This window comes from Nyctibius grandis, chromosome 19 (genome assembly GCF_013368605.1).
Source record: "Nyctibius grandis isolate bNycGra1 chromosome 19, bNycGra1.pri, whole genome shotgun sequence".
NCBI lineage: Eukaryota > Metazoa > Chordata > Aves > Nyctibiiformes > Nyctibiidae > Nyctibius > Nyctibius grandis.
The window spans coordinates 2,982,963-2,995,131 of record NC_090676.1 but is presented as its reverse complement, the minus strand read 5'-3'; the positions used below and the strand labels follow the sequence as shown (position 1 = coordinate 2,995,131).

Below are 12,169 nucleotides of genomic sequence, written 5' to 3'. Positions count from 1 at the left end.
TAACGTGATTATGCAAAGTAGATGATAGTAATAGCGCTGCCCTGCCATCACTTACAACGGCATCTGCTCTCTTTCAATTTTATGTAATTTACATTGAATTTAGGTCCGTCAGGTTGCCCTGCCATAAGATTCATGTGAAAATGAGATCCTTATTCTAAGCAACGGATTCAGTTGAAGAAACGGGAAGTGTTAAGGCAGCTATCCATTATGTAAAGGGAGAAAGATTATTCCAAAAATGCAGAGGGATAAAATCTATCTAAATGTGCAAGTTTTCAGTTACTTCCATTCCAGAAAAAAATGAGGCCATTCTAAGTAATAGGTCTGTATATCACAGCTGGCCTCAGAACACACTAACATATGTGTTCCGATGGGAATTATGATATACATGTAAAATTGCTCACAGACCTGACCCAGCAAAGAATGCATCCTCACAGGAATCTGAGCTGGAGTTTGGAGTGAACCCTCACTTCTGCTAGCCTGGAATAGCAGCTTTGGGGTAGAGGCTACTGAGCGAAATAAATAAAGGACAAAGCAGGACCAGTAATTTAAAGCTGGACAGTGATCTTAGCAAAGCAGTAGAGCACGTTGGCCAAGTCAGCCTGTATCAATTCACCACAAATTCCTCCAACACCCGAGTTTAATTCTGTAGTGCTCCTAGTAGGAAACAGTGCAGAAGGTGGTAATTAGAATTTTGGAGTGCAGCAGAGAACTGCTGATCCAGTGGGCAGGTTTATGTAATTAAGTCTCTCATGAAGGTAACATACATAATTTGCCAAACTTGTTAAGCAATAGCTCATTGGCATCATTGACTTTTACATCAACTGATATCATCTCTGTACAGTTTATAAAATCACTGAGTTGTGGTATACAAGCAGCAATGCACTGAAATGAAGCTCTGCCTGCTGAATCAGAAAACAGAACGTGGGGAAGTGTATCAGCCCATAACAAAAATGGCATGTATTACCTTGGTAGTATTGTTAGCTGTGTCTTCCTTTTTACAGGAACAGATTTATATATATATTTATATTTTTATATAGTCATGTCAGTCACGACAGTGTTGTCTACAGACTTTCTTTAAACCTGTTTATTTATTTGATTTTTTTTTTCTCCTGAGACGCCCTAGGCACACACATGGTGAAAACTGACATTTAGTTGGCTATGAAGATAGAAACACTTCCATGCTTCAGACCTAATCCAAATACTTTAAATTACTGATATAGCTACTTTGGCATTTTTGTGCTGTTTTAGAAGGAATAACTGGCTTTGAAATATGTGGTGTAAAGTACAACCAAAAAATAAGAGTTGCAGGCCTGAAATATAGTAACCAACTGTCTCCTGTCTCTTCTTACAGGTGTCTCTTAAACTGTCAAATAAATAGAAACAAGAAAGTCTATATGAAATTCCACCTTCACTGAAATAAATGGATTTTTTCCCCTTTGATTAACACTTAAGCATAAGACAACTTTTTTTTTGTAGCTGGTCTGTTTTAGGATTATTAAAGATAGTGGTGGATTAATTGAAATGGTGAAGGACAAAACTCAGAGACTTTAGGCTACACCAGTCAAATTAACTCCTGATCCAGTAGTAGTATCTGTCTGGTTGAAAGGCAAACTCTGACCCACATTAAGAGCATCTCCTACCAACAGAACCACTGCAAATATACTGAGGTTTTCTGAGAATCCATTTTCTTCTCCATGTGATGGATGTCACCCCATACCCAGAGAGGAATTTGGCTCAACAGATAAAGCTCCATCATCAGATGTGTTGGTCTATCAAGCACTCCCTACTGTGAGTAATGATATTCTTTGCACATGAGGATAAACCTAGAATTATACAGCTCTGGTTTGGTTCTGTAAATCAAATGCAGGCTTGAAATTTTGGAATCAATACAGAAGTGTTTGTAAAACAAAAGAGGAGACAGGACAGGCCTGTTTTTCACGACTAATGAGGAAAAAAAGTCCTGTTACTAGCACTTTGTGGACTCTCTTGTTTCAGAGACATGCTGAATCTAGAGACATCTTTGTACAAACCACACAAGTTCACACATTCTTTGACAAGCTACTTGGCTTAGTCCTGGATGGTGCTATTGACTTATCATCATTGCAAGCCAAATTTCAAACTAACCTGTTGTTTCCACAGCTTTCTGGAACAGCAGCACTGCCTGGCTGGCTGCAGCTGCAGTTTGTTCGTAACACATCATCGTTTGCCAGTGCATAGGGAAGCGATCTTAAACATCACCCAGATGATGCAGCCTAATGGACGATGCTGAAGGGTACTTGTGAATACCCTCAGGTAGCCAAAGCTGAAACGCAAAAAAAAGAGCCCTAACAGAACCTCCCAAACCCCCGACTTGCATAGTCATGTCAACGTTTGTATGTGCTTAAATGAGTACCCATACTGTATGAAAATCTGCTGCCACCCTCCGCCACAGTGAAGGGCTGAGTGTGGTTGTCATTTTAATGTCAGCTAGTCAGGTTTAGTGCTTGGCTGCTTTCCTTCTGACATCCTTTCTGTTTATGCTGGCCCTTTTTTATTTTAAAGAGTAGTATTTTTGTTTTGAAAAATGAATTAAAAAGAGAAGAAAATGATGACCTGAACAATCCCAATACAACACTGAAACTGTCGAGGAAAGGAATCCCTTCTAGATTTCTGCTGACCAGCTGGGATAGAGTGAGTTCAGTTTGGCAAGCAGTTTAGGCACTATCAATAAAAATTACCTTCACTAAAACATACTGTGGTCTTCTGATGGTGGCTTGGGATAGCCAGGCATTCATGGACTCATTCTTATGCTCACCTTGAACTGGTTCATTCTAAATCCACTGGTCCTTCTTTATGCTTCTCTGTAAGCCTGGGATATGATGGATTTATTAAACTGAAAGTCAGTAAGATGGCTTTTCCTTCTCCAGTCCCCACTCTGCACTGGGATATTTTGAAGCGTAACAGCAGCAGTAATGAACGCTTCTGTGCGTGCGTAGAGATGATTATTTGAACCTTTTTCAATCTATTTTTCTAAGTCTTGCCATCTGATGCCCATCTAGTCTGTAGCCTCTCTCTGCTGGGAGAATGAGCATAACCGATCACAAGGGAAAAGTTCAGTTCAGGAACATATGTCTCAGCAAACAGAATGTATCCCCTGTCTGACAGCTGCTTCCCTCTGCTGCTTCACACACTCCCCCCCACTCCTTATTTTGAATTAAATTCCATATTTTTGCCCCTGTATGAAGCCATGCAGGCCAGATCTGAGCACGAACTCCCTGTTCCATGTTCTTGTTTAAAATAATCAAACACACTTTTTTTGCTAAGAACTTAGGTAACTGGAAGAAAGCTGGGAAGTTTCTCTTTGCCAGCCACTGGAAGAGGCAACGCTGCTCTAAAGGACTGTGTGATAACACTCTAACAACAAACAGGTTTATCTTTTTGGTTCTCCCTCCTCGACAGTTTTTGTCTCCAGCAAACTGCAGTACTTCTCTTTCTTAATTTCTCTAGAATAAAGCTGGTAATGCTCTCCGGGGGTCTCAGGAGTTTTCATTCACCTACATAAGCAAAATTCTTTTAGATTATGCATCAAAGTTGTGCTAAAAACCCCAAGCAAAGGTTAAGTGACTGGTTTTAATGCAAAAGTATGCAGGTGATATTCTTTTACAAACGTTTATGTAGCATACCAAAAATTATACAGGATTCGGAATGAAGTTTTCCCTTTGTTACGGGCGCTAACACATGGTGTTCTAAAATAACGACAGAAATAGTTGTAGCCGTATTGCTTATCCCAGAAATCCGATGCTTCTAGAGAGAATGCCAAATGCTGGGCGTATTTCTCAGTTGTTCAGACTGCAATGTCTTCTGAAATATCAGGCCATCTCTCCGGGGGGGGACATGGCCCGATCCAGCAAAGGGCTGAGCACCCTTAGTTGATATAATAGGTTTCTAAGGCTGAAAGCAGCCTGAAGAGTGAGAAGAAAAAGAACTAAATTGTGCATGTCTTACATTGCTGATATCTGCTTAAAACCAAAAGTAAGATTTAAACTTGAACAAGAGGAAGGTAAATTTTTCAGAACCTGAAAAATCTGTTCAATGAGGGGGGGGGAAAACCTCTAAAATTTAAAGAGAGAAAAATTTAACTCTGGATCGAATCCAGATGGAGGCTGTAAGTGGCATTATCATAGGCTCCCATATGTTTCCTAGAGGCATTGGAAGACACAAGGAAATTTAGACACAGTGAAATGCAATTATTTGTGATGGAAACAAACTAGCAGCCAGTGTATGCATATACTCTTCCTGTTGAATTAATATTATTCTGCTGAATTAAATTATTTTCATATGCTATTGTACTTTTGGAGGTAGCCATATGTTTTTTCACATTCTGCTTTTTTACATGCTGCTTTTTTTAGTCATCAGAACTTAATGACATAAAAATTGCTATCTGAATTGGCACGGTTATTCCCTCTTGATGATAGTCTTTAAGTAGAAGCATAATGTGACAGAAGAGAGTGCTGAAGCTCAGTGTTTCACATAGACTTAAAAATAACAAAAAAAAAATATTCCTGTAAAACTTTGAAAACTATTCTATGGGGGAACAATTTTTCCAGTCTGTAATTTATTTCCTTTTCTTCCTTCCTTCATTTTTCTACGCCTAGAAACATGTGTATGAAAACAGGAATTTAAGTCGTTCAGGAACTCATTTACTCCTGCTGTGCAGTCATCACAGGAAATCATAACCCTCTCGGTAGCAGCTTAAGTCTAGGTAGCAGCACAGATCAAATAAACATTGGCAGATCAAACAGGTCTGAGAGCCATACTGGATTTAGGGCTGGATTTAACCGGAAAAGCGTTCAGACTTGTATTCAAGATCAGCAAAATCTTGTTGATATAACAATTTGGCTCAAAATGAGGAAAGCAGGGTGAAGGCTGAGCTGTGTAAAGGCAGGTTCAGGGTAAGCAGGACATGGGTAGAGAGAGGACAGCAGGCAGAAGAAATATTTCTGGAGATTCCTGTAGCCTTGGTGTGGAAAAAGTCATTCGAGTGAGATCTCTGTCACTGTGAATGGAGCTCTCACAGAAACAGTTATTCCTGGAAAATTTCAACAGCGCCTAAACCAGACAGGAGTGAGAGACACTTTTGTATTTCCAGAGGCTAGCCTGAACCCCGCTGGAGAGGAGGATTTGTATCCAGGCATCCATACCAAACTTCACGAGGCTTCACTCGTGAGGTTTTGAGTTTAGCGCATTTCAAACATTTGCTTAATGTTAGATTAATCTGTTTTGTGCATAAGCATTAGATCAAGATGCAAAGAATGATATGAATTAAGTTAATTCTTTGGGTATCAAAGGCACAGAAGGTTTTCCATTTCAGAAAATTGCATCTTTCCCTTCCTACTTATTTGGATGATTTGCATGAAAATAATGTCTCTCTGCTTGTGAGTTTTTGCCCCCACTGCTTTATTATTCACTCAGAATGGTCGTTCTTTGCGTATGATGTCATTGCGATTTGCTATTGAAATTATTTTAATGTCACGAAAAGGATTAAGATTTCAAGTGAGGAGTGAGCAATATGAAAACCTGATCACCTAAGCAACAGAAGTCCTGTTTCATGCCTCTGTGTCTAATAATACCTAACAAGGCAAAAAACCCTGTCACCAAGGGAATGATAAATTCTCTTTCTTCCCAAACAAAATGTTTTTTTACGTTTTAAATGACAGGCAAAGCTGGCGAATTCTACATTTTTCAGGCATGCCAGGCATAGTTATTTGTTAAGATTTAATGGAGGATGATATAAACTGATCCTGTTGTAAGAAGGACGAGTGGTTTGGGGGGGGCAGTTTGCAGCACTCGGGACCATCCCCAGCGCAATCTTCCACCTTCGCAGCTCCTTGTGCCAGAGGACAGGCTGGGAGGGCGAGCGCTGGGGTGGCCAAGGCTTCCTTGGTGGTGTGGCCAAGGCCTCCTTGGTGGCGGGACCAAGCCTCAGGCCCCGCTCTGCCCTCCTGGTGCCACCTTCCCACCCCTCTGGTGATCCCCGTGTAGAAGAACAGGCCTGTGGAGGCCATTTGGGATGGCGGCATTCCGCTGCCTCCATGACTGGTCCAAGAAACCCAAAAGTTTGGCAACGCTCGATGAGAAACTTCTGCGAGGCACCTCACGGCCCCGTTTCGTCCCTGAGGGGACGGGCTGCGCGCCCAGCTCACGCCTCCGGCGTACGAGCGCGGTGCAGCCCAAACCTGGGGTAACCCCCCCACGAAACCTCCTCCTGCTCCAGGGAAGAGGCCCCACAGGGCCTCCCCCCCGCCCGCGGCCCGCCACCCCCTCCTCCGGCCGGCAGGAGCCGCTGCGGGCGGCGGCGGGCGGCGGCGGGCGGGCCCGCGCGGCGCGGCCATGGGCGAGGCGGAGGGCGGCTCGGCGGGCGCTGTGGAGAAGCCGCCGCTGCCCGCGGCCGGGCCGGGAGCCGCCGCGGCGGTCGCTGCTGCCGCCGCCGCCGTTGCAGCCGCAGCGGCGGCAGCGGCCGCCGCCCCGGAGCCCGGCGTGCCGGCGGAGGAGGCGGTGGTGGTGTGGAGCCCCGAAGTGGAGGTTTGCCTCTTCCACGCCATGCTGGGCCACAAGCCCGTAGGTGAGAGCAGGCCGCGGCTCGAGTAGCGGCGCTGGCCGGGGAGGAGAGCCAGGCGCTCGGCCCGGAGCGGCAGGGCCGGGGCGGGGGGGGGCCCTCGGCGGGGCAGCGGCCCGGCCGCGCTGCGGTGCTGCCCCTAGCGGCCTCCCGGGCCCGCTCCGCCGCGGCAGCCGGCCCAGGGCCCCGGGGCCGCTCCCGAGCGCGGCGGGGCCTGTGGGGAGGGAGGCGCCGTGCCCTCCCGGCCTCCGCAGCCGCCCCTCGAGGGGCACGGGGCCAGCCCTCGCTCCGCTCTGCCTTCGCCTTTCCTGACTTGCTGCCTTATCCTTCCCTCGGTTGTGTTCCACGCAGCCGCTCTGAAAGCTCCGGCTGCGGCCACATGCCAGCGTGACCCAGTGGGGCACCCTCAGCCCCTCTCCAGAATAGCACCTGTGATGTGGGGTGAAACATCAGCCAGGCAGGGCTGCCCACATTGCCAGTGTTTCTCCCATGATGTATGATTTCCCTGTAACGATAGAATGTTTTTTTTTAAATTGTCTGGCATAAGTAAAACTGTTAGTGGTGTTAATTGCACTGAGTTCTTCCCCCAGGTGTAAATCGCCATTTCCACATGATTTGTATCCGAGATAAATTCAGTCAGAATATTGGACGGCAGATTTCTTCCAAAGTGATTTGGGACCATCTGAGCACCATGTATGATATGCAAGCTCTTGTGAGTATAACAGATTGATGCAAGCACATTCTTATAGTTCAGGAGTTTTGATAAGCCAAAATCACTGGGCCTGACGTATGTTTTGTGTTCCTAAGAATTATGTGTCGTTCCAGTGAGTAGATGAGGTTTTCCTCATTAGGTGAAAGACAATAAAACGTGCAGTGGTTTGTTGTTTGTTTTTTTTTTTTTCCATACTGTGTTCTGACTTTGTCCATTAAAGTTGCCTAAACGCTCATCCAGCAAATGTTTACACAGGTAGTTAAGTGCTAAACGAGGTTATAGAGTGTTCACATAAGAATTTGCCATGGTTGGATTCCAGAAATGATCTCAAATGATCATGAGATCAAATATCTTTACCTTAGTAATAAGCTGACATCAGGAGCCTTCTGATTCTCTAGTGCTTGAAGTATCTTGTTAAGAATTATTTAGCTACTAATTGCATGTAAAATAGAACTTGAGATTGCACTTCTAAATCCAAATTAAATTTGTTACCAAAATCATTCATACAGATCTTTCCTTTCTTTCTAAGCACGAATCTGAGATTCTTCCGTTCCCTAATATAGAGAAGAATTTTGCTCTTCCTGATGAAATGATTCAAGAAGTGAGAGAAGGTAAGATGTGACAGCAGTCTCTTCTTCTTGGTTACTCTAATCTAATCTCAGAACAGGTAGTTTAACAGAACACCCCTCAAAAAAGAGCGTAACGTGCCAGTCCAAGGCCATTCTTTCAGACTGGGGTGTGAGGTGTAGCAGGAAAAGGAAGTGTTAAACAGATACAACTTTATCTCATGAATTTTTTAATCAGCTGACTGAAGGAAACTGTTGGGGAAAGGACTGCTGCTTGTGCTGTTCATATTCTCACTATCAGCCTCTGTGATTGACCACTGTAGGAGACAGGCTAGCGGGAGAGATAGACCTTTGGTCAGGTTCCACACAGTATTTCTCATATTCTTAAATGTAATGTAGATGGAAAGCTAATATGGCACAAGCAGGTTCTGTTTATACTGTTTAGATTCAACTTCTCCCTCTGGGTATACACAAAAAATCTGTGTGCTTCACTGATAAATCCCTTTGCAGAGTGAAAGGCAGAATGTGGTTCTTTGCAAGGTGATTAGTAGTTTATTATGGGTTTTTTGCACTTTGTTGAGACTGCTGTAATATTACATCAGTCCATAATTTTTGCTAAAACAGATGATTTACACATTGTAATGTGGTTCATTTTGTAGCAAGATCATTTTTTAAAGAGCGGGAGCTATGGAGCTGATGAAAATACCATTTTCTGTATATAATTTGCATATAATATTATTTCTGTGATAAAATTTTCTGTACATGATGATATAAGGCAGTTAAACAGCAATTCAACTGTTTAAAAATGTACACCAGGAATATACTCACTGAACAGCTGCAGTTTCAGTAGCAGGAGGAACTTGCTTTTTGGCTGTGCACTTGTGCCAAGGACCTGTTGTGCTGGTATAACCATCTCATTTTTAGTATATGACTGTTTTTAATATGGTTCATATATCTTATTTTTAAAAGCATTACTTGTTTTTAATGTCTGATGACAGATTTTTCATGAGGGTTTTTTTCTGTAGTTGCCTTAAAATTGATTGAAAACAAAATAATATGACATGTTTAGAGGCGTTTGTATAGATTCACAGGGGTTTCACTGCACTGTGAAATCATCTCTTTGTGTTTTTACCTTCTTGAGATTCAATTACTTAGTTCTTCCAAATCCCTCTCACTCATGATAAGTGTATCTGTATTGCCTAGTAGAAATACACAGCAGTTTGGTAGAAATCCTAGGTTAAGCAGTGAGAGCTGGATTTTTAAAGTTAACTATATGTGTGTTACTTACTACTGTTATCCAAGGCAGGAGCTAGGAAGTTCAAGCATCTGCCAAAGGAGTTCTTGGGATGTTTTAAAGTACAGTGGAATGCTTCTCAATTAGTAGGTACACTAAACTTTACATAAATTCAATATAAAATCATAATATAGGTAAGACAGTGCAATACGTTTTGCCTATTCAGCGTTTCATTTTCTTCCTGTTAATAATTTCAGTGGAACTTTTTGACACGTGACAACCTTTCTAAATTACTGCTGAATGTTGCACTGAATATTTGTTAACATTATGCACAGATGCTGAGGCTACTAATCCAGAAAAAATACATACAGTTCTTTAAAACCATCTAACCATTGCCTAACAATCCTTTCTGTAGGAAAAGTAATGATAGAAGAAGAAGTGAAAGAGGAAATAAAAGAAGAGATGGAAACACATGCAGGGCCAGAAGAAGGTAAATTTGTAACTCTCTACTGTGTAATACGAGATTAAAAACAAGCTGTAACTCTGAGAATGTTAAAATGTAAATCCCAAATATGATGTACTTTGTGATTTGTATTCAGACTTAGTGTGTGCTCATGCCAAGAAGTAGAGTAATGTAAGAATGCACAGAGTAAGCAGTTGCTAATATCTGATACTTCGAAAGATTTCTCCTTTGCTCCTAATTCATATGTGCAAGGTTGTATAGCTTTGGAGTTTTTTGGTTTTAATATGTACTTCAGAAAACCCTGGGAGTCTGAAGTAATCTAAGGATCTCTGAACGAGTTGAGTCCAGTTTTAGTGAACCTAAATACCCTGTGTTAGGATCTTTGTAGTCGTGGGGGAAAATAGGGCCTATAAATCAAAAACGATTGTAAGATTGTATGCTTCAATGGGAAGATGGGCAGAGTGGTTTTTTATTTTATTTTATTTGCATTATCTTGCTTCTTTTAAATATAAGGCTTATTTTCCTAACACTTTGCTGTAGAACAAAGTCAGATGTGAACAGCAGAGATCCTGCTATTTGCCTTAACAGACCAAGCCAACTGTTAACTATATAATTTCGTAATATTTATATCACAGAATAAGTGATGTTTTAAGATTGAGTGTAATAAAAGATCTAAAAATGTATTTTAAAAATATATTAAATTTCACATTTTGGGTGTTCAGTTTTAAAATCTATCTGTAATACCAAGTGTCACGACCGTTGCTGATTATAAATTTCATAGATTGGTCCTATGTTCTGTAAGTGTTCCAATTAAGTATTTTAATTTTAAGTGCTGTTTAATTCCACTTAATGAGTTCCATTTTTAGCCTGTCAAAATACATGCCTGTCTTTAAAGCAAATAATAATAATAGCAAGATGTGCCTTTCTTACAGAAGATTTTTCCATTAAAAGTGAAAGTAATACTTACATGGTGGTTAAATATGCTGAGAATTGATCGGTTTGAAAAGTTCTATGTAATATAAAGAAATTTGATATCACTTCTTGTTTGCCTATGTGTATAACTCTGATCTGGAATCATTACTTTGATCCTATTTCAGTTTTTGCACCCTCTGGAAGTTTAGGAAAAACAACTGAAAAGCCAAGCAGCAAAGAGAAAGAGAAAACATCATCAGATTCTGGGTCCAAAGAAGGATCTGATAAGAGGAAGCGCAACAGAGTCACTGAAAAGGTCTTAAATGCAAACAGTAATCCTTCCAGTCCAAGCGCTGCGAAACGGCGGAGAACGTAAAGGAAGCTGTGACAGAGAGAAGGAATAAACTCTGGAACATGAGGAGGGAATGTTAAAAATGAGTAGCAGGATAGTCACTACGTAAACTTGTTGAGAAAGGAAAAGATACCTGAGCCAGGTATTTGAAGAATCTGCACGTTGGCTTTAAACATGCAAGACTTTGCCGTTCTTTCCTGATGTGTTTTCTAGTCAGCACCGAGTAGCCGAGCTGCCTTCTCAGGGCGCTGGAGGAGAAAAGCTGGCAGCGTTCGGAGTTCATGCGTATGTAACAATTCCAGTGGTTGCATTTGAAACAAGTAACACACTCTGTGTCAGGATAGTTTGTGAAACAAGTGCTCAGTGAAACGTGGAGCCTCAGTTCAAGAAAAGTGTAGGTTATTTCTATAAGTTTTGGGTCATTTTTTCAGCCTTTGTTGCTGTTGTTGGATATTACTGACCCTCTGTGGGTAAAGTTGTTTGGCCATTTTACTTACTGCAAACATAGTGTTTGTATTAAATGTCTGAATTTGTTGGTTCAGTAAAACTAAAATTCTTTTAAATACAGATAACTACTGAGTTGAAGTATTCTTTCGCTCTGTTTGCTGGAGGAACCTTCTTTCACCCCTAGTGACATAATATTTTTCAATCTTTATAAGTTTATATACTGTAAGTGAAGTGAAAATGATAATGCTCCATGAATAATAATTAATAAGTATCCTAAATAAAATATCCAGTGATGGCACATGGTTTTGTAAGGGATCAGCTGAGCTGTGCATGAACCTGGAGATGTTGCTTCATCCATTTGTACTATAGTAGTATATAATAGTGGGGTTTGTACTTAATTATTTATTTTTTTAAGGCAGTTTTAGTAGATGTTAACGGAATTGGTATTCCAAAACGTTAGTTTTGTTCTACAACTTAAGAATCTTGTTGACATTGTAATGCCTATCTTTTGTATGCTAGGATATTAAGATTTGATGAAGTTACTGTTTTTGAGTTCTGAAAAGATGGACCACAATCAACAAAGACATGTTAAATGGTGAATAAAGGAGGCTGAACTGTTAACGGAATTTGTTTTACCATATTAACTTTCAGTTCATAAAAAGAAGAATTACTTCTTTAGCAGTATTGCCTTCACGGGGAGGAACGAGGAATCTTCTAGTTTTTGCTTTCGTTCTAGGTACATAGCCAAGTTCTTGTCTGCGTTATTCGCTTCACTTGTTGTTCCAAGAATAAATTTGACTTGTCTTTATTTTACTAAATGGTAATTGTTCTGTAACTTGATTAAAATTTGGCCCAACTTATTTTGAAAGTTGTTTAGGTATCTTGTAC

At 41.3% G+C, this 12,169-nt stretch overlaps 1 protein-coding gene across 1 annotated transcript; it reads left to right on the top strand.

Annotated features, from left to right (window-relative positions):
- Window positions 1–6,369: 6,369 nt before the first annotated feature.
- On the top strand, window positions 6,370–12,141 carry MRGBP (MRG domain binding protein). Its single transcript, XM_068416233.1, has 5 exons — window positions 6,370–6,601; window positions 7,186–7,307; window positions 7,837–7,918; window positions 9,523–9,597; window positions 10,668–12,141. Exons 1-5 carry the CDS (start codon window positions 6,370–6,372, stop codon window positions 10,856–10,858), a joined length of 702 nt encoding a protein of 233 aa, XP_068272334.1. The 3' UTR covers window positions 10,859–12,141.
- Window positions 12,142–12,169: the final 28 nt, after the last annotated feature.

Excerpts from the sequence above, each read along its gene's own strand:
- MRGBP (XM_068416233.1), top strand. The coding sequence starts at position 6,370 with ATGGGCGAGGCGGAGGGCGGCTCGGCGGGCGCTGTGGAGAAGCCGCCG. Across the intron at positions 7,308-7,836 it reads TGTATGATATGCAAGCTCTT|CACGAATCTGAGATTCTTCC; the intron begins GTGAGTATAACA and ends TTTCTTTCTAAG. Across the intron at positions 7,919-9,522 it reads GATTCAAGAAGTGAGAGAAG|GAAAAGTAATGATAGAAGAA; the intron begins GTAAGATGTGAC and ends TCCTTTCTGTAG.